Raw genomic sequence first — 24,806 nt, forward strand, 5'->3', positions numbered from 1 at the left:
TAGAAGCCCAGCACGGTGGCTCGTGTTTCTTGCCCCCAGACCCAGGACAAAGAGAAGCAACCCCTTCCTGAGCCCCCCTGGGGGCCATGTGTGCTCCGTGAACCCCTGTTTCTTTTACTCAGCTTCTTCCTTCTGCTCTCCATGCCTCTTCCCCCTACCCAGATGCTCAGACTGTCCTACCTCAGCCTCGTCTCCTCCCCCAGCCAGCCCAGGCCTGGCTCTCTGTGGCCCAGGAGGGTTTCTGCAGAGCCGGGCATTCTAACAGAGCTTTGGGCAAGGATGGAGACTTCCTCTACCTGTTCAGTCGAGCACAGTAACCGTCGGCTCTGTGGAGCTAGCAAGAACTTGAAAAATGGCCGGGGTGACTGAAGGACAAATTTGAGTTGACGTTTCAACTCACTCAAATAGCCACCGTGGCTACTGTACTGGACAGCACAGCTTCGGTCAGAGGGCTTGTTATTTCTTCGTTACACGACTCCACCTGGAGCCAGAGGGCCCTGAAGTACCTCTGGTTGGGGGGGGGGCTGCAGACAGGAAGGGACAGACTACAGAGGGCCCCCTCTCGCCCATCACCACGGTTCCCCTGCGATGCCCACCAAACTGTTTCCAGTTCTGAAGGAGGTCTCTCCTCTCCCTGCTACTCTGAACCCCTAAAATATCTGCTCATCCATCCCAGGCAGGACACCCCTCACTCAGACGGCAGACAACCCCAAATCATCTTGTATTCTGGGACGGGTAGAAGAGAAGCACATGTCTCCCTGTATGGGGCCAACGGCACAGAATCCTGTGGAAGAGCGTCTGGGTATCCGAGTCAGTTCTGTAAGGTCTTGAGGAAACTGCGTGGCCTCTCTGAGCCTCCCTTGTATAACTCTTAAGATGGGGACACTTGCCTGTATTTTATTTGCTTCCCAGACCTGCTGTGGGGATGCTGGGAGGTGTTCCTTGGAAGACATCTCTCCTTGGGGTGCTAATATTTGTATACTTTCTGGGGCACCGTGGTGGCTCAAGCGGTTAAGGATCCGAGTCTTGACTTCTGCTCAAGTCATGATCTCAGGGTCGTGAGATCGAGCCCTGCATGGGGCTCCCCACTCAACATGCAGTCTGCTTGAGACTCGCCCTCCCTTTGCTTGTGCTGTTTCTCTCTCTAAATAAACAAACAAAATCATTAAAAAAAATCTGTATTCTTTTCTCTCCTACCCAAGGCAGCCTTCCCTGTCAGCATCTGCCAGATTCGAGGATGTCAGTATGCTTCCAATTAAAGCCCAACCTTCTATGATGACTGAGATGATAGCGCTTGAAGGAAAATAAGGCTGTGTGTGAGTGTGAGTGCATGTGTATCTTGGAAAGTTCCCTTTCCCTGGAAGTACCTGCCGGACTCCCCGGAGGACACGTATGTTCCAAAGCTCAGACAGCAGCATCCTTTGGCTTAACACCTTCCCCAGGGAGGAAGTACGCTCGCTCACGTCCACTCTACAGAGGAGCCACAGACGGGGGACGGAAGAATGGAGGGGAGGGTTAAGGAAGGCACTGTCAGAGAGATTGGAAGTTGAACTGCAAAAGAAAAAACACTAAACACCTCACACCTATTCAGAGCTACTGGTGGATTTTACTAGGTCATTCAAAGTGGGGGTGGGGGGTTGGGGGGGAAGCGATGACACAGAAAGAACAAGAAACAGATACAGATGGTCACCATCCTCTGGTATTCAGGCTCATGTGTCCTCCTTTCCCACACCATACCGGGGCTGGTCTGTATGACCAGCAGAATACGGCAGAAGGGGTGGGAAGTCACTTTTGAGATTAGGTTGTAAAAGACATGACACCTTCTCTCTGTCTTGGTGTGTCTCTGTCTCTGTCTCTCTCTCTCTCTCTCTCTCGGATCACTCATTCTGTCCTGCGCACCCTACAGAGAGCCCCACATTGCAAGGAAATGAAGCTTCCGGCCAACAGCCACTGAGGAACTAAGGCCTGCCAACAACCACGTCAGTGAGCTTGGACGTGGACCCTCCAGTCCCATCTGAACCAAGTTTTCAGATGATCACAGTCTCCGCCAACAACTCAACTGCGATCTCCAGAGACACTCTGAGCCAGAACCACCCAATTAAGCTGCTCCCGGATTCCTGACCCTTGGAAACTGCGTGCAATCATAACTGTTTTTTGTTTTAAGCTCTGCATTTTGGAACCGTTTGTTACACAGCAAGAGATAACCAATGCGAGCGCCCAGGCCAAGCTCATTTCCAGCAAACTCTCCTTGGACACGGTAAATGTTGGAGTTCCCGGAGCCGTCACACACAGACAGCTATGCTCACAGACTCGTGTGCCCTGCAAACACACATACTCGCGTGTGGGTCCTCGGCTGTGCACTCCTTGACATCTCATACCTGCTTTCCAAGCATCATCCCGTTTGAGCTGCAGAACAGTCTTAGAAGGTCAACGTCCTTTCTTACAGATGAGAAACATGCCCGGGGCAGGTGCAGAAATGCCTCTGAGGCTCCACGTCTAGCAACAAGCCCCAAACCAAGTCTGGACAAGTCTGTACACTCAAGGGGCCACCCACACATTTGGCTGCGGTGACTCCTGCTTTGTGACTTCCAGAAAGGGAAGGTAGGGGCCCAAGGGATGTCTGCTTAAAGTGAGGGACAGTTTTAGGCCTTTAGGAGCTAAAAATCCTGTCTTCAGAAAATACAACCCATCCCCCCTCCCTCCCTCCCTCTCAACCCTCCCTGTACTGGTGTCTCAGGGTGCTGGAAACTCTCAGCCCTAGATCATTCTCTTAACTCAGGTCAAATGTAAAGTGACCTGCTCTGGTTACCCATTAAGACCAGGCTGACCATTGACATGCCAGTTCATAAGATGGGAGGCAAAAATCAGAAAACCTGGGGGCAACAGGCGCTGCTCAGGAATAGTGGGAGGTAGAGGTGGCTTCCTCCAATTGTGTCAGAAGAAGCACCACCGTAAAAATAGACTAGAGCTTCGGCCAAAAGAGTGTGCCCCAGGCTCCCCTGCTGTCCCAAGGGTGGTGGCATGGGAACTGGACAGGGGGGCCTTTGGAGGGAGCTAGCCTTCGTGGGCCCTGCCTAGAGACGTTCCAGCGATCACCTCCCCACCCCACCCTTGACTGAGCATCCCCAACCTTTCAGAACATCAGGGCAAAGTCAGAATTCTGCCCTCCGCCTGGCCCATCCCCGCTCTCTCCTCCTAGCCACGGCTGCAGCTCATGGTTCAAAGGCCCCAGGTGTCCTGCTCCCGGTGATGAGGCTGTGCCATCTGCTCCCCGATGCATGGAGCCAGTCTGGAACACGTTTATTGTGGCCACTGGGCCACCAGACCAAACAAACCGACACACAGCCCCATACTGTGTTTTTTTCCTTCTCACAACATGCCTCGTCTTTGTTTTGGGTCCCACACATCTTCCTGGAGTTCAGCGCCGGCCCGGCCAACAGAAAGTCTGTAATCAGCTGAAAATCGTAGTCTGAAGACAGCTCAGGGGCTGACGTATTCCCAAGGGAGGGTGTAACTGTGGATAAGGTGCCCCTCCCCGGGGGGCTGTTTTTGTTCTGGGCTCCTGTGTTCACCTGGAGAGGTGGCTCAGGATGCGGGGCCCCGCCCTCCCTCACACCACTGATCCAGCAGCTCTTGCATCTCCTGGGGCCTCCCCCTGTCCCCAGGTCCCTCTGATGCTGCACCTGCTCCAGTGAGCCAGAGAGCTGGAGGGAGGCAGGCAGAGCTCTCTGGGTGCAGGCCAGGCCTGCCTCTGTGGGGAAAGTCAGGCAGGAGGACCAGAGAGGCCCCAAAAGACCTTGTGGGGTAGAGAGTGGGGCAGGTGGGACCTGTATGATGGGAGGGAACCCGCAAGGCGACAGTTGGGTGGGAGGGGTCCTGCGCAGACAGAGAGCACAGTGAAGCCCACGTAGCAGAAGGGAGGTGTGTGGGGGGGGGGACGGGGGGCAGGTTCAGGCAAGGGGGGCACGCCTCCAGGGAGTGGAGGGGAGGGGGCAGCTCTGGCTGGCACTGGTAGGGGCTTCTGAAGGTTCAGAAGGAAGGTTACATGCTGGCAGCTTCCTTCATTGCCCTGTGCAAGCTACTTTCCTCGTCTGTAAAACGGAAATAAAAACAATGTCTTTCTGGGGGTTGTGGGAGGAAGATAATCAATAATTCTGCCCCAAACTGCTCATGTGTTAATGTTTTGGGGGCTGTAAGTTTTAAGCTCCCCCTGAACTGCTGGTAAGTCTGAGTGTCCACCTACAAGCGGACCTCCAGAGCTTGCCACAGCTGTGGGCCTGTCTGCTTCTGGTGCTCCGGCTGTCTGTCTCTCTGGCTATCTGTCTCTCTGGCTGTCTGTTCAGATCTACTTGGAAAGAACTGGCAGCTCCACCCATTTTGCATTTTCAAGGGCAGTGAGATGTCTGCAGGTGCCATCTGAGAGATGACCCCTGGGCATGCAGGGGACAGGAGACACCTTGGTCTTCATTTCCCCCTTGGGGGGAGGGGGCAGAGCACAGGCATCACCTCCGAAGACCCAAGGGTCTATCTTCTCGAGTTATTTTAATTCTGTTTGTTGATGTCTTGCCTAATTGAGGTCCTGCATCACTTCTGGAAACCAGCCCCCCCTTCCCCCGCCAAATACTCCAAACCATAATAGCGGCCACCTTGGCTTCCCTAAAACACACTCACTGGAATAAATGACTACACTTAAATTACTAGGGAAGACTCAGAAATAACTCCTGGAGCTGAGGGTAGACGCTGATCAGGCAGGAAGGCTCCTTGGTATTTTTGAAACCTGTGCTCGCATCCTCGCTGGGAAACCCTGGGGAGCGCACCCTAGGCCCGGCCCCCCGGGGACTGGGGGAGCAGGAGGAAGGGCGCTCGGCTCTACGGCCTTCCCTGGAGAACTGCCCACCATTCCAGAACTCATACCACCCCTCCTCCAGCTTCTCACCAGGTGGGGCCCCTATAACCCTGGCTACCGAAGGGACCTCCTAAATATGTCCATGCACGAGTCCTCTGAACCAGGGAAGGGCTCTCCAGGCGCATCTGAGCCAGAGCTGGGGTGCGGGAGGCAGAAGGTGAGTGGCTCTGTCGGGAAGGTCTCGTCTGAAACCCTGCCATTCACTTTTCCTTTGAATTATGCACTAGCTCTGCACTCAGTCCATTAGAAAACACCAGCCCCATGCTGTTCACCACTGGGGCACCTGAGTTCATTAGGGAGCTGTGCAGGAGGCCGGGAAGGACCCGAAGAGGGAGGCGGCGCATGCTGGGGGCGGGACAGAGAGCTTTCCGCAGAGGACTGGTTGGGGACACAGGCTCTGAAGCCAGACTGCTCAGCTTTGCTGTCTGGCTCAGCTCCTGCACCACTCCGTGCCAATGACTTGCCCCACCTGTAAAGTGGGAATAAAACCAGTATCTCCTTGCTAAGGCTGGTGGCAAGACGAGAGGAGCTGCCGTTTCATAAAAGGCTCAGTGTGTCCTGAATGTGGTCAGAATCCTGGAAATGCTTGTTAAATTGCTGAGTGACTTCTGGAGGAGTGAGGGTGGGCTGGGCTTGCCCGGGAGGGCGGGTCAAAAGGCCCCAGAACCAGGGGCATGTACCGCCTGCCCTCTGAGTGAGGTGGTCCCAGGCAGCATCCCATCTCCGGCAGCCAGAGCCCTGGGAGTATGGGCACTCGGCCAGGTGGCCAGGGTAGTAGGGTACCGACCTAGACCACACTGGGTCCTGAAAGATGCACACGGGGCAGGAGAAATGGCCTACATTTCTAGACCTTTCTGGAAAGGGCACAGGGGCTGAGTTGAAGACACCAGCGGCACTGGTTATTGGCACTGAAAGCCCCAGCTGGCCTCCGGGACTTCTTGTGTACCTGCCATCGATGTCACCTATCCACACCTCTGCAGGCTGTGTGTCAGTGTCCTTGGGATTCAGCAAGAAGAATCGGCTTGGGGAGGATCCTTAGCTCCTTGAGAGCCCCTGCCTAGGGAGGGGGGAGCTGGTCATGAAGCCGAGAGCCCTGGGCTGCCTACCACGCATGACACCCCCAGGGAAGGCCATGCAGACTTGGTGCCCGGGGCCCAGTCCCTGGGGGCCCCCCAGAGTTGCCCGTTTCCACAAGTTCCAACAAGGGAGGCAGGGCTGGGGGTTAACATTTCTGACACCTGAGGACACCTGAGCCAACTCCTGAATGCCCACGATGGCCGAAACTGAGAGACCGAGGTCCCCAAGGAAGAGAAACTGAACCCACTCAGGTGGCTTTTCCTGGGGTCTCCACCCTCCCTCCCGTCCCAGGCACAGAGCCCGTGAAGGTGGCATTCCTCAATCTCAGCTGGTTTCCCAGTCGGCAACCCTGCCACCGCCCAGGCCTCTAGGCGCGGGGCACCCTGCTTCTGCTTCTGCCAGCTCTCTCGCCTCCTGGTCCCTCTCTTTCCCCATCTGGCGTCTATGGGGTCTGAATACATCCTACGATCTGGAAAGAGGGCACGAGAAGGAACAGAGAAGGGCAAGGCTCAGCTTTCCCAGAGCGGGCACAGACGGGTAGATGCCCACGGCCAGGGTGGGCAGGCCCGGCACCTGGGAGCTCGGCCAAAATGCACAAAATAGCCCTCCCACGGATACGGGCCCCGGCCCAAGGGACATGCTGGCCCTCCCCTGGGAGAGGGGTCCCGGGCTCTTGTTTTCTTTCCCACGAAGTGCGACGCACAGAGCCAATCCCGAGCATGGAGCGTGTGCCAGGGAAGAGGGGCCAGAAAGGGTACCCAGGGAAGGGACACTGGCCACCTGAGTCACAGGCCAGCCTTGCCAGGCCCTCTCACAGCCAGCTCTGCCCAGGATCGCGGCGCAAGGTGGCTACGTGGTCCATGGGAGAATCCAGCCATCATGATTGGTACAGGGGCTGGGGTCTTCTCTAGGCCTATCAGGGCTGGAATTTCACATCCGTTGGACATGGATGTGGACATCTGGTTTCAAGAAATGAGCTGTTCTTCTTTCCAAGAGTGCCTGCTTGGGGGTGGGCGTGGGGGAGGGAGGAGAAGGAGCCTAAAAATAATTCCTATCTGACTCATGTTGCTTCGAATCTGACAGGGCTGCCTGCCAGGTGGGGGTCTGCCTGTCCCATTTTCTTATCTATCTTTAGCAGGGACTTAATGAGGGCAATTTCCTTGCTGGGATATAAAGACAAACCTCAGGCTATGGCAGCGTGATCTGTCGCACTGTCCCCTGGGCTCCTGATGACAGGGTGACAATGATGGTCACTGCAGTGCTAAGCAGTCCGGGGGTGGGGAAGGCTCAAGGATGTCGTCATCCCAGGATGAGGCGAACAAAGCAGAGGTCCCCTCTATGAACCCCAAGCCAGGGGACGTCCCGGGGAGGAAGGGTCTTCTGCTCCTCCCTTCTCTGGCCCCCAGCTCTGCCACCACCAGCCACACAGGATAAATCACTAGGTCTGAAATCCCATCCCTCACAATACATTCCTTTACCTTGAGCACCTCCCCACACTGCTTTCAAGAGCGATTTACAGGAGCAAAGTTCTACAAAGTCCCGCAAACACCCAATTAGGGAATACCGAACCATTGCTCCCAGAGGATATACAGGGTTAGGTTTCTGCGAGACCCTGGCCGCCACATTTTCCCCATTTGATCAATCCATAAACTTTACATTATGTGTTTCTGCTCAAAGACACCTTGCTTAATATAGAGTGTTGATGCCTCAGTGGTGAACTTATGGGCAACAGCACTCGATCGGTCCTGAAAATGCGTCTCGGTACCAGGACTATCTATAAAGTCGTGCAGGAATGACACTTATCTAACACGTGTATGTGTCTCCAGAAGGTACATCACAGCCTTCTTGCTTTTAGGAACAGTAGAAGCACCTCAGCACTACGTTTGGGAGCACTTTAAACAGCAAAGTCACCAACACGAAGCACACACGTGTGAACATCATGGCGCTAAATCGATCGTGAAAAGGACGCTTGTTTGTGGGTCGAGGGCTGAAACACAAAGGCGGGGCGTCTCCTGAGCTGACCTCGGCTGCGAACGTGCCTGTTGGGCAAGTCAAATTTCTCGCTGCCCCATGCATGTCCATGAATGACCTTGAAAGGACTGTGAATACTGATTTTGGGGGTTACACACGTGCTTTAGCAAGCAGGCAAATTTGCAAATGTGCAATCTGTGGTAATGCGGACTGACTCTCCTTCCAAAAGGGCTAACTTAACGTGTGTGAATGAGCCAATGGCTAAATCTAGGGTTCTGAACGAGGTTATCTCCTGACCCATTCCTGGTTGGCAAGAGCTGGAACTTATATCCTTAGAGGATAAACCTCCACAACTGCAGGGGTCATGTGTGGCGCTGAAGGGAGTGGCAAGCTCCCCTAAGCAACTGTGACTTACAGGAAGGGGGTTAAGGAGGCAGAGGGCATCCCTGGGTCCTCGCCCCTGAGCCTAGAACTGAGGAGAAGGAGGGATGAAGTGATTCTGGAATGGAATGAGGGGTTGCCCATACTCAGCGATGACCATCAAAGTATGGGGTAGTCATCAGGACGGGACAAAGAGTGGGCCAACCAACGGCGGATGATGGTCCTAAATTGTATTTTCATCTTCTGAGTGAGAAGGAGGGCAGGAGCACAAGGTTGTTGAGGAAGATGATGTACAATTAAGGAGGCAGCTGAAACAAAAGTTTGACTTCTGTCAGGCGACAAGTGCTGGCCCAGGAAAGGCAGACCCGGAGGAGCAAGTCTACGGCGCCCAGGACCTAGGACAGGATGGTGGGAGACGACGGGGACTCTGAGTTTTCATCTTCTTGCCCAAGGGATGGAGCAATTTTGTTCAGGAAAAGAGAACTCTGCACTAAGGTCATAAATGGCCCCGGAACACATCTGAGGAATCTTGGAGAACGAAGTGCTAGAGACTGTAGCCGTGTGCATACAGTTCAAATTTTCCAAAACTAAACCAAACCAAAACAAAAAAACCAGAAAAATACAATTATTCTTTCTCTCAGAGAGTCCCAAATAGATGATTCGAAAGAAACAGTGTCACCACTAATGGCTAGCACAGATTTACACAAACCCAGACCAAACGGACTGCCTTTTCTGAAAGGGTCACTTGCCTGACACATTTAGGGAACCCTGCAGACATCAAGATTCAAGGAATGTTTCCAGGGGTTTGTCGCATCACTCTGTCTGGGGACTGGACTTATCCATTAAAAAATTTTTATTGATATGTAAATCATACAACAAAATCTACCCTCTTAAATGACATAATTCAGGATTTTTAGTTTATTTACCAAGTTGCAAATCCATCACCCCTAATTCCAGATGTCATGTTCATTTTTATCAGTGACCCAGATGATGTCACAGAGAGCTTGCAAAATCAAACCTGATGGCTGACACTCTGCCCCTAGGGAAAGAGCCTGGCACCCAGGGAGGGTTTGGGCACCTGCTGGCAGAGGAAGGGAAGGAGGGATGACATTCTTAATTGGTTCCACAATTAGAGGGCACCGAGCCACGGTTATGGTCATTCATAGGACAGAGGCAGCAAGAGTGGCCAGAGGCTCCAATCACCCTACAGTGTCCAGGATGTGGTCCGATCGCACCACCTGGGGACCCAGGGAGGGGCGGCGTGCAGAAGTGTGGGGACAGCTCGCTCTCCTGCTCCTCACCCAGCAGGACCATCTGACACATAGCTGGATGACCACAGCATTCTTTCCTTCTTCCTTCCAAATCTCCTTTGCACATGCAGCCAATGAACCGTTCTGAGACCTCACTTAATGAAAGAGATTAATCTGGAGAACGGCTCTCCTGTGTCCCCAGCTGTGAGGGCAGCGTGGGAGGGAACGTGCCTATGTTCGAGGCCCCGCTCTGTTAAGAGGCTGGGCTCCGGAGGGTTGACAGGGGCTTGTATCACCCTGGGCTGGGGCCCATCAGGAATCGGGAACTCTGGCTTTTCCCTTCCACTTAGTTCAGCTGGGGTGGTGGCAGCAGCACCTAGGGCTGTGCCTAGGGAGATTTGGGGGGTGACTTCTAGGGGGTGGTAGGAATCCCTGGTTCCCGCACCTGTCCAGCTGTGGCAACTTTCACGCTCCTCCCAACCCCCTTCCAAATCCTCTTTCACGGTTAGTACAAAGCCCACCTCCTCCAGGAAGCCTTCCTCAGCCATCCCCTGCTGGCTCCTTTCTCTGAACGCTCAGATGCTGCACAGTCACACACCACGTTCTGGTGGCTTCAGGAGCCAGAGAGGTTGTGCAAGCTACACCTCTGGCCCCGGAGAGCAGGGACCAAGCCTGGCACTTCCCTGCTCTGCTCCAGAGCCCAGAATGTAGTACGGAGCACCACTCTATCAGTCCCAGGAGGAGAGTTAAGTACTGCTCCCACTGGGGTGTTCGTTGTAAGGGACCACCTAGTCTCCCTTTCAGGAACTGTGTACTTCTCCCCCCACCAGCGGCTGCACGTGCTGGGGCAGACACCCCCCCAGCTCTCAGCCCCTATGGAAACTGCCTTGGGCGATGACAGTTGCCGGCATAAGGTTGTGGCAGTGAGGACATAAAGACCTGCTCCTTCACTCCATCGTGGGACAGCTCTGAAGTCACCTCCCTGAAGGGTCAGAACTCCCCAGCCAGACTGCCCTGCAGCCCAGCTTCTCCTTCTGCCCTACCCTGCTCCTTTCCCTTCCCCTCTACAGCTATTGTTCCAAAGGATGTGCCTCAGTAAGGGCCCTGCCCGCTCCTCTCCAACCCAGAGTCAGCTTCCCAGGGAACACAGGCACTGCTGGCTGTTCGTTGCATCAGTTTGCTCACTCTGCAAAATGGAGCGGGGTGGGGAGGGGTGGAGAGAATGTCTCAGCCCAGCAGGGGAGCACTCACTCAACACAGGCAGTGGGTCAGCAGCATGGCCATGACTTTGCCCTCTGGGAGCCCCCTCCTCTGTCTGCACCTGCTGGGTGGGTAGATTAGGGCAGGAGGGGAACCTCTGTAGGGCCCCCTCCAGCCGGCAGGGCTCCGGGGACAGAGCACCCAAGGCCGCTGCTCTCTGAGGAGTACTTGAAATACTCAGTACTTTGCTATCACGAAATGCATCGTTTTGCCTGAAAACAGCAAATATCTTTGAGTCATTTCCCAAAAGAAAGAAGTGGTTACTAGCTGTTCAAAAAGTTTTCAGAACATTTTCCAGGACAACAACCTAGGAACTGTTGAGGAGCTTAAACTTTTTCTGCAAAACAAGGAGAAGACATTCACAGTTCAACTTTAATCACAGAGCCCCTGGGAGCAGCCCCTGGAGTGTGGGAGCAGAGGGGCCCTCCTGCCTTGTCTGCCTGGGTGGTTGACCCTGGAGGGAATGCAGGGCAAAGCTCCCTGGGCTCCTAAGTGAGATCACAGGGGACAGCCCAGCCCCTCTGCAGCCATCTCCTCACCCCTCACCTTTTGGAGCTTTCTGTGTACCTTGGACTCAAGAACGGGCCGGCACTAAGCCCATTTCTAGGGGCCTTAGAAGGATTTGATCGTTCAAGCCTCCCACTTCATAGACCCACTTTACAGAAGGGGAAATAGGGGCATGCAGCAAGTTGCCCAGGTCACAGAGTTAGTGAATGGGGGAGGCCGAATTCACATCCAGGGTCTAATTCCAGGGTATGCGTCTCTGACTTCAACAATTGGAACGAAAAGCAACAAGGGCACGCCCAGCCTGGCCTCCCACCGGAGCGGGGAGAGGAAGCAGACTTCCTGCTCCAGGCTACAAGGCACCACACAGGCCAGCTTCAGCGACCAAGCCGTTTCTTCCCCGAGCCCATCTTGGGTCTAGCTGAACACCGACTTCTTCCATTACCGGCTGGCTGCCCCTGGTTTGGGTCCCTCTGAATGTGACGCAGCTGCTCTTAGCCTCCGTGGAAATCTTTCACGAATTTATTGGTGTGACCGTGCTTTCCCTGCAGACTCCTCTTCCCCGGCCCCGTCCCGTTAGCCTCTCCTCCCGGGACATACTTTCCATCCCTTTAATCATCTTTATTGCCTCGCTTTGGACCCCGTCCCGGGTCCACATCCTCTGCGAGGTGCGCTGACCTAACCGGGCATTCGTTCACACGAGCGTGGCCCGGCGGAAGGTCAGCTTCCCCGTGCGTGCCTGTCACACCCCTCTTCCTATATTCCTGGGGCAGCGGCTGCTTTCCGGAGGCCCACCGCTGTACGGGGGGGGGGGGGGGGGGGGTCCCGCTTAGACAGGCGGCCAGGTCCACGAGCCAAGGTGTGGCTGGCCTGGAAGGAGAGCAGCAGCCTGCCGCTGCTTCTGGGTCAGGGGGTGACTGTACATTCAAAGCTCGGGGACTCCCCGCACCTCCAGACACAGACTCGGGACCGGGCTGGGGGACAGGGGAGGAGGGACACCCAGCCTCTACTCTCCCTCTTCCCCAGTCGCCCGAGAGCCCCATTCCCCTTTTAGAGATGTGCTCCCTTCTTCTTCCCTCCTCTAGGAGCCCAGAAATGAGGCATTATCTTGGCAAAGCAGCACAGCACTGAGGCGGTCCACACAGTAATCATTCTGGTCAATGATTCTGGTCATGGCTTGGTCCAACGCTCCTGGCTCAGTTTCCCCTTTCCCTGCTGCTTCATAACAAGCCTAGTGTTTCTGGTTCCTAAGCCAGGATGGCCTTCCTCCTAGTTAGTGGTGTGGTTCCTGTCTCCTGGGAGGGCCTCTGACCTGCTAAGTCCACCAGCTGATGACGAGGAGTCCTGGGGACCTGTCGTCCAGGTGGCCTGAGCTGTGGCCAGCACCCAACGTGCCTTGTTCAGGGCCCCTGTGTGGAGGGGAGGCCCAGGGACCCTAGTCAGCCATGGCCCTCATTTCAAGGGGGCAGGAGGAGAACAGGCACCTCCACTTTGCAAGGAAGGGATGTCACCTAGACTGTTCCCTTGGTTCTCTAAGAATATTCTGTTCGTTAAAGGTAAAACCACAGGCCATCCCTTTGATCCAAGAAGTGATTCCCTATAGAGGCACACGCCTCATTTTAATTCCCTGGGCAGAAGCCTTTTTTCTCTTTCCTTCTTTCCTGCCTCTTTCCCTTCCTTCCTTTTTTCTAATGTTTCCAACCAGAAATAACTGATGCATATCCACACAGAAAACATACTCTAACCCTGCTTTACTACAAACGTCCACAGACTACAAACATCGCTCTGTACTTGGAGTTTTCCACTTGAAATCTACCACGAAGATTTTTCCACGCAAAAGTCTCCCCAGGAACAAAGGCAGGTCTTCCTGGGACTCCGAGCCCCAGCTGCCTCGGGGCACTTTTTTTCTGGCCCCTTGCTATCACCCAGCACGCCGAACTATGGGGAGACCCTGGGTTCTGCTCCTCCAGGCACTGGAGAGCAGGTGCACGCGTGGCTGCGGATCTGCGGGTCGCCTGTCACCACAGAGCCGAGCACAGCCAGTGACAACTTGCAGTGACTAGGGAAGAGCAGGAGACACAGATGCCCTTGGAATCGTGAGCTTCAGAGCCTCCTGGAGGCCATGTCTCAAAACACATGTCAGCTGGTACCTAGTCCCTTGAGGACTGCTGTCCTTGCTGCAAATGGAAAGAGCCTTTCTCTTCCTGAGCTGTGGAACCAGCACCCTGTCCCTGGCCTCCTGGAGGGATCTGTTTCCTGGGCCAGCCCCGAGAAGTGGGGCTCCCACTTCCCAACTGGTACCTGACCCCATCACTTCATCTCATGGGTATCAGTGGGTCCCCAGGAAAAGCAAAACCCAGGTCAGAACTAATGGAACTAGAGACGGCCGGCCAAGGACAGAAAACCCAAAGCTCTTGACAGAGTCTCTCCTACCTCCGGTCATTTCTCCTCCGTCGGAACAACTTCTTCGTGTGGGCGATCTCCACTTCGTGGGGCATCGGGTGGTAGCCCTGTGTGGTGTGGGAGGAAGGGGGATCGTGAGTAACTTGTGAAAGAGAGCAAAGACCTTCTTAAACATAACTATTGATGATAACGTCTATGACCAAAAGGAAATCGGGAGTTTGGAAAGACTAGACTCTGACCGCCAAATCCAGACTGAGAAATGGAAACTGTGTTAGTCAATTTCCCACCAGGCAACGATGCTGGAATTACAGGACTGAAGAACAGTAGGGACACAAAGGGGACCTCAGAATGTGTTATATCCAGTCACGCAAATTCCAGATGACAACGCTCAGGGCCAGAGGGATGAATGAACCTGCTCAAAGTTTCGTGGAGAATTAGTGACGGAGTTGGGGCCAGGTCCCGGATTCATGGCTGCATGACCAAGGACAAGTTACTCTTTGAACGCTCATGACATCTCTATGCTTCCTGACACACTGGGGATGTCAGGATCTTCTCTGGGCTGTCGAGGGGATCAAGGAGATGCAGTGCCTTGCAAACCCCGAGTGTCATGGAGATGCAGTGTGCTAGAACACCGGCTGCCTCACCCTGGTCCAGGATGGCCTGTCCAATTCCGCCTCAAGACCCTTATTCCTCATACTCCTGGGGAGTGTTTAGGAGAAATGCAAAATACTTCAATGCTTTTTTAAACTTTAAACTGGGTAAAATCCCAAGATAATGCTTCAATGCTTTTTTAAATTTTAAACTGGGTAAAATCTTTTGTACGTTGCCATTGGTACAATAACTACACACCTATGTCAAGGTTAGAGATGGACCCTCTGCTTATAACAGGGGGCTGATTCTGTCAATGCCAGGCCCCAGGCAGAATGATCTGCAGAAGCTGGGCTGATGGTCAGCTCTGTTCTTAACCATCGCCCTCCCCCCAGCAGGAAAGTGTGTCACGGTGGGACATGGGTGCGAGCACTGGCATATTATGGGCAACCTGTAAGGGTGGGGGTGGGCAGGGGGTGGTGGAGGGGACCTGGGCCTGGAGGGCTGGGGGGAGGGGGTAGTCTGACTTGGGTCTGGGATACCCGTGTACAGGTCTGATGCACACTACACCCGGAGTGTCACCCCCCATGTGGCCCACAAGGCCCTTCACACGTACAGGGTAAGAGGGAGTGACAGGGCCCAGTGTGCTGCAGAGTGGTCAGTGAGCGTTCCTTTAGCCCAACCATCTGCACTTTATAGATGGGTAGACTGAGGCCCAGATCCTCTATGGTACCAGCCCTCTAGTTGTAGGTTCCACCATGGAGGGTCCCATCAGGCTGCCTTCTCAGGGTGTAGCCACCAACCGAGGTGGGCTGGATATTGACAGCTCTGGCCAGTCTCAAGGAGCTTCCCAGGGTGGGGCAGGAGGAAGACAACAGGCAACAGGCTCAGGAGGACAGGGGACTCTAGCATTATGGATGCATCACGGCCTAACCTCCTACGGAGTCCAGGGAGGGGATGCACATCTCAACATTCATTGTCATAACACCCCCTGCCTCCTACCCTGTCCCTCGCCTCCAATAATCTGGCCGAAAAGTCATGAATGAACTCCGGGTTCCAGACAGCCACAATGGGCCTCTGCAGCCTTAGGATGTGCTTTGTTTAATGGCTTTCTCAAAGGATATTATTTGCTTTTCTTTAATACAAAACACAAACAAGGAAAAGCACCACGTCTTCCCCTCTCATTTCCCCTCTCCCATCCTGACCCAGCTCTGGGCTGGCCCCTTCCCTCCCTCCGGGCCTCGGGTCACCGCAGGAACACACTGGGTGTGCCCCACGCAGACAATGGAAGGAAGCTGAGGCTCCCTTTCAAGCTGGTGGCCTGGACTGGGACCTCACCTCGGGGCCGGGCAGAAGGAGCTGTCCGCAGCCCTGGGTCTTCCACGAGCCCGGGACGTGCGGCCGCCCTTGTTGGGGCTTCAGAGTCCGGGGCTCTGCCCTGCACCCTGTCCTCATTTTCCATGCACCGTAGCAGGAGGCAGCCGCCCTCGGGACTCCAATGCAGTTGCAGTCCTAGCTCTCCCCGAACTCAGTGTGGCCCAGGGGACCTGCTGGCCACTCAGGGCTTCTAATGAAGTGTCCATCCATCTATCTCCCCCCCCAAATCAATATATATGTGTGCACACGTAGACGAGGTCACAGTAGTCTAAGCATGGGCTCTGCAGCTGTACGGGGAGCAGCCAGCTCTCGGCTCTCCCTTTCGATGATCGTGTGACCTCGATAGCTAATCTCCCCTCGACAGCTCTTGGTTTGCACATCTGTCATAAGAGCATCAGCCTCCTCGGGTCCCGGTGAGGGTTAGCTGAGCTGATGAGGGTTGAAAAGAACGTAGTCTAAGGCCTGGTATGGAGCAAGCGTCTGTAGGTCTCTCCGGGGGTTTCTCCATCTCCCTCACCTTCATCATCTTCCCCATCGTCCTGACACTCAGCTCAGGGCCGGGTGGGCCCAAACCGGCCAGGCTGCACTGGTCCCTCTCCTCGTGGAGCCCCCAGTCCTGGCACAGAGACTGAGGTGGTTTGCCCGGCGATGGGGGAGCTCAGGTTAGGGAAGGGATGAGGGATGAGCAGAGGGCTGGTGACCCAGCTGCGGAGTTGGGAAAGGAAGGCAGAAGTTCGGCCTGTGCCTTCTTTGGCCCGAGGCTGGCAGACCTCACGGCGAGGCCAGAAATCCGTTAAAGAAGTGACAAAGGACAAAGTCTTACACTTCTGAGGCCCTCCCTCCCTAGGAGCAATCCAGGCCCGGGTGCTGGAGGACCCTCAAGACCACTTGGACTGGGTGAATGAATGAGTAAGTGCCTTGCATTCGACTTTCAGGGGCTCCTGCAGGAGACAGGCACACAATTCACACTGGCTTCCCTGGAGGGCCTTCTGCAATCATCCACTCTGCTTCTCAGGCAGGTGGTCGACACCAAGGGACACAGGCAACTCAGGATACTGCCTGCGCTCCTTCTAAGACGAGGGTGACTTGGTGTCAACAGGGGCAAAGACGAGGCCAGCCGATGAAGAAAGAGGAAATCTGTGCTCAGTCACACCCCTGCCATCAGGCTAGCTGCCTGCTGATCTGCATTGGCAGAAGTTCTTTACTCTGCACACGAATGTTCACCTCAACATCATTCACTCACAACAGCTGTGACTGGAAACACCCCGAGGGTCTGCTAACCGACAACTGGATAAGAAAATGTGGTATGTCCATACAATGGAATATTATACAGCTATGGAAGAAATTCTTTTCTTTTCTTTTTTTTAAGATTTATTTATTTATTTGAGAGAGAGAGGGAGAGAGAGAGAGAGATTGAGAGAGACTGGTGGGAAATGGAGAGAGAGAATCCTTAAGCAGAGACCTGTTGAGCTAGAGCTCAATGTGGGGCTCGATCCCATGACCCTGAGATCACAACCTGAGCTGAAACCAAGAGTTTGCCGCTTAACCAGCAGAGCCACCAGGTATCCCTAAAAAGAAGGAAGTTCTGATACATGTGGTGATGTGGGTGAACCTTAGAATCATTGCGCTCCGGCAAAGAAGCTAGCTACCGAAGACTACGCACTGTACAATCTCATCTTTACGAAATGTCCAGAATAGGCACATCTGCAGACTGAAAGCAGATGAGTGGTGGGCGGGGGCTGGGGAGAGGGAGGAAGGGGGTGGTGACTGCTAATGAGTACTGGGTTTCTTTTTTGGGTGAGGGAAATATTCTGGAATTAGATGGTTGCACGACCTTGTGAATATACTAAAAAACAACTAACCATATGCCTCAAAAGGGTGAGTTTCAGGGTAACGTGAATCATGTCTCAATTTAAAAAGGTGGGAAGAAAATCGGGGGGCAGTATATTCTGGGTAGAGGGAACCCCAAGTGTTAAAAGAAAGAAGAAAGAAGATCCAGCCTCAAAGGAATGTGTTCCTTTCTCACTCAATCACTCTCCAGGAAGCAGCAGCCCTAAAACATTTTACATAAGCCAGGGTGGCAACGGTCGGCACATCCTAGGCAAGAGGCACCCAATGACCAGTGCGACTAATGAGAATCCAGAAAGGAGTGTGCACTGGTATCTCCAGGCCTGGCCAGGGGAGATGGGGCTTTGGCTTTACACCAGAGATCCCTCCCTGCTTTTTAGAATCTATCCCTCAAGTGGAGAATGAGAAATTTATCAGGCTTGTTGGAATTACCCTCTAAGAGCAGAGAGTGGCCTTTGCTGTAATTCTTTGCTTAACAATTTCTTCCACTCCATGCTTTGAAAGAGGTCCCTATGGATGTCAGTCCAGGTAATGTCAGTCCAGGTGGGAGGGCGCCCACACCTCCATAAATGAGAGCACCGGCCTTCTGGTTTACCAGCTGCCTGGCGGGTCTCCGCAGTCTTCCGTCACAGAGCGCTATGCTGGACCACCCCCGGTGACCACCCCCGGCGATGCCTGGTCTTCTTCCACTTCTCCGCTCAGAACCCTTCTTCCCAGCCCTCTGAGACCTGGCTGCAGTCTACCCTCAACCTCTGACCACTTTTGCTCACTAAATGGGCCTGGGAGACAAGTAGGTTATATAAACCAAGCCTCTCCAGGGACAGAGGGAAGGTAATACTCCTTCTGCATGCTGCACTGGCTGAATACACGTGCAACACACACACACACACCCGACTCGGAGGTCAGCAACATTAAGACGCAGCTCTGCGGGCCAGTCCCTGATGGCTCCAGTTGCAGAAACACGTTATGTGAAGTCCGCCCATCCCAGGGCAGGCTGAGGCGGGTCCTCACAACCCGGGGCAGTATTTCTGCACAGTAAAGGCAAGCCCAGCAGAGCTGTAGGCCCCAGGCTGGGAGTGCAAGGGCCTTGTCCCTGGGGGAAGAGTGTCGTGAGCGAGGGCCAACGAGCTCACCGAGCAAGGAGCCTGCACAGAGATGGCTCTGCTCGGGCGGCTCTGCAACCCACTGACTCTGTGATCACAGTGACACGCTCCCGCTAGGCTCCCCACTTCCAACCCCCCCAAAACCCACCCGCTCTTCCATTCACCTTGACCTATAAAAATGGCCATGTTAGGCACTGCGCATACAGTAGTAAAACAGAAATAGGCAAAATGCTTGTTTGTACAGAGCACACATTCTAGTGAAAGCAGAGAGACAATGGTCAGATAAGCAGATGCTGTGATAATTGACGAAAACGCTACTGAGCAGAGCAGGCTGGCAAGGGGATGCACCAGTGGGGGTGGGGATGGTCAGGGGAGACTCCTGTTACTCCGCCTCCGTCCGTCTACCCACCCACCCGTACATCCATCCATGGTCCTTTCTCACGCAGCCAGCGTTAAAGGCCTCCCCTGTGCCAGGTGCCTCAGAGGGAGAAAACCAGAACGAACAGACCCAGCTCCAGCCCTGGAGGTCAGGGAACACAAAGGAGTAAGCTGATGGATGCCATGGGCCATGGAGACACTGAACAGAGACGCCTTGGGCAGCCAAAGAAGAAATGAGGACCCTCCTTAGGAGAAGGGTCAGAGAAGCCCTCGCCACGGAGCTGGAACCTGGGCTGAGTCCTAAGGAGTTTGAGAGATGCTCATGAGAAGGTGTGTTACTGCCTCCAACTGCTGGCCAATGACACGAGTGTCACGGGAGTGTGTGGAGATTTGCTTGGTGCTGTGGGCAGACAGGGAAGGACCAGAGCATTCTGAGGGCCAGCACTGGTGCTCCTGACCAGTGTCCAGTTTGGGGCCATCTCTGTCGTCCTCTTCTCCTCCTGGAACAGGTACAGTTCTGTGCCTCAATAAGATTAGTTGGAGTCCTACCCTGCAGAGCTGTGAACATGACCTCGTTTGGAAATAGGGTCTTTGCACATAGGATCCAGTAGAGATGGGTTCGTACTGGAGGAGAGCGGGCCCTAAACCCAATGCCTGCTGTCCTTAGAAGAAGAAAGAAATTTAGCTACAGAGAAACTGGAGACACAGAGGGAGAAGGCGATGAGAAGACACCAGCAGTGTTGGACCAACACAAGCTTGAACCAAAGGACACAAAGAATTCTGGCAGCCACCAGAAGCTAGCGGCAAGAAAGGATTCTTCTCCAGAGTCTTCAGAAAAAACACTGGCCCTATAGACCCCTCCATCCCAGACTTCTAGATCCAGAACTGGGGGACAGTCAATGTCTGTTCTTTGAGTCCCCCGGTTGGTGGTACTTTGTGATGGTGGACCTAGAACATGAGGACGCTCCTGGCTCTCCCAACCAGATCCTACAGCATGGTCCCAGCTGCAGGCTCACAGCACGAGGCTGGCCTCAGGGTCTCCCCATGTGCTCCCTCCACAGGTGCAGCTTGCTCCTTTCATGCGGTTCTCCAGGGCCCTGTCTGATATGGGTGGTCCTAAGGCCATCAGATACTCCCTAGTGGGCAAGTGCTACTAACCCCACACCTGTCCACTCCAGGCCTTTGGGGCCATAACGCATAGGGTCATGCAGCTCTAGGGGTGGAGGACCAGGCTCTGTGTTGGGGTCTTCTGGTCCCTCATCCAACCAACAGCCTGAGACCCTGCCCAGTCCCCTACTTCCCAGTGCTTTTGATTTGTCTGAGGAGACCCAAATCCCCAAAGTAGGCAGGGTTCCCCCACCTTCTGGCCCAGCCCCACCATCGGGAACACCTGCAGGGACCAGCAACATGGGAAAGGCAGGGAAGCTGGAAAGACATACACACTTCGTGGAACCCCGTGCCCACTTTCCGCTCAGGGAGATTTTCCTGTGACCTTTGACCTGTGTCTACTAATCACAGACCTGAGCCTGATAGAAATCATCCAAGCCAAACGGTCTCACATGTCTGTTATCTTCTGCTCACACTTTAGCGCTTTGCAGAGGGAGAGGATTATACCAATACAAGAGTCTTCCTCCTAGTGTGTAAAGCATCCCCCAGATTGCAGAAGATCTGGACGAACAGCACTGTGTGGCCTTTATTGGGAAGCAGGGGAGTTGGGGGGGTTCACGTGGCGAGGCGTCTTCACCACTTTTCTGACGAGGTAGGCGTGTGTTCCCACTCTTCTCTGTCCAGTGACACACCTGGATGTCAACTTTCCACCTGGACCTCTTGGAGACCTCGAACCCTCTCCTCTCCTTCCTGAGCATGCATGTTGATCGGCCCTACTAGGCTCCTGTCGCTCGCAAGAAGTACATGGGAACTAAAGGTTCCTTCTCTCCAGAAGATACCAGAAGATTCAGGTAGAGGGCCTTATCAGTAGTCTGGCAGAAGAAAGACAGGATATTGGTTCTGCTGTGCCCACTGGGCAAGCCAAGGGAGCTGGAGCCCTGAAGAGGCAGGACAGAACCTCTGGCCAAGCTGGCTCAGGCCTCCTCAGGCTCCCCCATCTCCAGCCCAACTTGGGGAGATATCCCAAGAGTGAACAGTACAAAGCAGCCACAGCACTTGGCAACTTAATGGGCCATAAAAATGCCATGTACAGCTCCCTGACAATGAGCTTGTCTCAATAGCAGAGGCTTCCTCCTGCGGGGAGTCATGTTTTTTCAAAGCTTCTAAGAAGTTATCCTACCAAGGTCTCACTGTGGGCACGTGGGCAGGATGTGTGGGTCACGTCCAGTGAAATAAACAGGTAATGTTTCTAAAATTCCTGGAATCTCTAGGCTGCACTGTTCTAGAAAGAAAGGTGAGGGGCAGACAAGCTTCCCTGTGTTCAAATTTGTGGTTTTCTTTTCTTTTAATTTATTTTTTCAAGCAGTAGAGACTTTTAAAAAAAATAAAAGAATAAAAAAAAAAAAACAAGACCTTAGGTGGAGCCCCCATGTAAAAAACACAGATAAACGTAGACAGGGATGAGACCAAGAGGCTGAACCACCAGCATTGCCCCCTGCTTACAATTCCACTCACACCCTGGAATGCAGACCCTAGACTCCACTCACTCTGAAAAAGTGCTGTTGCTTGCCTATTGTTGCTGGCTCCAAGAGAACTGGACATTCTTCTAGAGGAAGAGCTGAACTTAGGTTCTCTGGGACCCCCGAGAATTGCCCGTGAACATTTTGCCTGTGTCAGTCTTCAGGCTGAGCCCATGACCTTCATCATCATCTGGGGGTCTGTGCTGCATGGTAGGGCAGTCACAGAGACTAGCTCACTGCCATGGGGAAGCGAGCCCTCATGGGGAACCCACCCCTCCCTTTTCCTTCAAGTTGGGTTTCTCACCATAAAAACCAAAGGAGTCCTGACTGATGTCTCACACACCCATCACACAACCTGGATCCCGGCTCTGTTGCCACACCGGGTGCCTCCTGGTGGAAAATGAAGATGAAAATAATTGCCTCTTTAGTCATGACTTCCTTTGATTTTGTGAGCCAATAAACTTCCCCTTTTTATCTTTCAAATATTTTGAGGTGGGTTTCTATCACTCATAACCAAAGAAGTCCTAAGCAGTCCGGCATGGGATCTCATTATATCCATGAAGTCATGGGAAGCAAACATGACCACCCCCGCCCCTTCCCACTGGAACCCACGTCAGGAAGAATCCACTGGGCAATTGCAAATACAAATGGCATTTGCTTGACAATTTCTGAATGAAGAGAAAAAATGGGCGAGAACATGAACAGAAACTGAGAAACAACAGAACAACGTTAGAGCATTCTTTCTGAGAAACAACAGAACAATGTTAGAGCATTCTTTCTGCATTCTATGGCGTAAAATGTAAAGGAACCCATTGCCGAGGGGCCGGATTTTCCACGACCATTGTCAGCCTTCCATTGTGCAAGTGAGCCCAGGGGCCATCCTGGATGCACAGTGGTATTCCCGGGGCTCACTGACATGGCAGCAGCCATGCGGATGCAACTGGGACAGACATGTGCTCTCCACTCTCCTGATGAGGGACATTTACTGAGGGTCCCGGGAGGCCTGATGAACTGAAAAAGCTACCGCCTTCGAGCCATGGCAGACCAAAGGCTGGAAGAGGTGCAAGAAATGGAATGGAACAAGGACCTCCCGGAGGAAGAGGTGCCTGAGGCTACCCTCAGTTACCGGAAGCAGACTAAGAAAGATGGCGGCCTTGGTGCAGGTTGCCAGGAAGCAGGCGTTAATTAATGGTTTGCTCTTGCTTCTCCTGAATGATCTCTGGTACAGCTCAGTACACAAACTGGGAGTAGTCAGGGGTCAGTAAGTATGAGGGCACCTGCGGGCCGTGTGGCAGGATCTCCTGACCAAATGACCTCTAGCAGTGATGCTGAGATGCCCCTCAACCTCTTCTTTTCTTTGGCACAGTCTGTGCTAGTGATATGTCACCATCTGCACTCCAAATCCTTATGCCGGGAAGCCCCCCACCCCTGAGGCCTCCTCAGTATTTCCACCCATGTCCCTCATGCACCTGCCAGGAAGCAGCAGCTCAAACCCCCAGGGACGCCATCCTAGAATGTGGGCACCAGGGTCCCCTCACCAACCGCTTCCTGAGCCCCCTGGCTGTGTCCAGAACATTCTCAGGGGACAGAAGTGCAGCTTGCTGCAGCCTCAGCCTCCTCCATGTAGACAGTCAACGCCCACCTCTCACAAGAGAAGTGGTGAGTGAAACACCGAGTCAGGTCAGCCTGGCCAGGCCAGAGGGCAGCGGGCAGCTCGCAGGCCACTGAAGAGGTCAAGCCACATGAGACGAGGAGCAGGTGCAGGGAGAGGGCGTGGAGAGACTGGCTTCTATGCTCAGACTGTGGAGCACCTCCAAGGGTAGCACAGGCACTGGTGCTGGGAGCGAGAGGCCAAAATGTGGCCCCTCCCTCAGGAACCACTGGGCTTTCATTCACTCCTGCGACACTCCCGTGAACCCAGCAGTGGACTGATCAGGGCTTCCATCCCACAAGGGGAAGGGGACAGCCAACAAGATGGAGCTAAAAAGAAATAGATCACTTAAACAGAGACCGGTGAACTGGAACAAAAAGAAACAACCAAAACGAAGAAGAGGACAATGCTTTTCGACCAGAGGACAGGAAAAGGTCTAAGAAAGTGACATTGGAGCCCAGCCAGAATGACTAGGTGGACAGACAGAGACAGAGCCAAAACTGAGACTGATGTTCACTATGGGAGAAAAAAAATGGAAGAGTTGACTCTCCTTCTGTTTAGTCTTCAACATACAAAGCTTAAGAGTTTCTTTGATTTAAATAAAGTAGTAGGCCTAGATTAGTAGTTCCCAGCCTTTTCAATTTTATAGACCGGTAAAATTTAAATTTAAAAATGGGGAGTTGTTACGTTTCTCTCTGCCTGAGGACGTTCCATCTACCATAACCCTCATTTCACAAAGGACAGGACTTTAAATAGAAGGCGGTCCTCTCCTCGGATCAGCCTCCGCTGTGTGCAAAGTATGACGCCACCCTACAGACGGCCTTTTACACAGGGTCCCAGGCAGGTGCTTGCCTACCTTGCTCAAGTTCACCCACATGTACTTAGAAATAAAATGAAAATACCCTATGGGGCTCATGCCCTCTTTGTAGCAGACCACACAGGATACATTTATATGTACACAATTATCACCCAGGGTACATACTCCGGACCAAGTGTTCTCAAGTTCACAGGCCATTTAAGAGGTTTTCAAGAATGATGCTGCACAAATGTGATCATTTTCACCTGACCTCAGTCTCCAAGGAAACTATGAACTTAGCATTTTTCTCCTTTTGCCGAAGGGCCGTGGGAAGACCTCTGGCTTACCTGTGTCGGCCTAGGTCATGGACCACAGCAGTGATCACTCCCTCCGGGGTGTGAAAGGCAAGTACTCATGTAATCCAAGCCTTTCCCTTCCTGCTCATGTATTTAATCAAGCCACCATCAGTTTTTGCTTGGTTTTATTTTGGAAGCAAATGCAGGTTTTTGTCTTTTTTTTGGTCATTTGCTCACTGACCGTCCCTCCCCATCCTGGGCCCTGTGCTACCCTCTTTGGGTCACTGATACGATGCAGTTAGCTTGGTGAGGACCCATTGGCGTACGAGCACACAGCCCTCCGCTGCCAGCAGCTCCAAACACTGACGCCGCCTCCCTGGAACATAGCAA

At 53.6% G+C, this 24,806-nt stretch overlaps 1 protein-coding gene across 3 annotated transcripts in view; it reads right to left on the reverse strand.

The window, feature by feature from the left end:
- The window catches only part of CTIF (cap binding complex dependent translation initiation factor), a 207,072-nt gene that overhangs the window by 113,675 nt on the left and 68,591 nt on the right, over positions 1-24,806 (reverse strand). For all 3 annotated transcript variants that reach the window (XM_059140773.1, XM_059140772.1, XM_059140771.1), the window contains one exon: positions 13,783-13,859. In XM_059140773.1, coding sequence (XP_058996756.1) covers positions 13,783-13,859 — 77 coding nt within the window. The remainder of the gene's footprint in view (positions 1-13,782; positions 13,860-24,806) is intronic.

This window comes from Mustela lutreola, chromosome 11, assembly GCF_030435805.1.
Source record: "Mustela lutreola isolate mMusLut2 chromosome 11, mMusLut2.pri, whole genome shotgun sequence".
Classification (NCBI taxonomy): Eukaryota; Metazoa; Chordata; class Mammalia; order Carnivora; family Mustelidae; genus Mustela; species Mustela lutreola.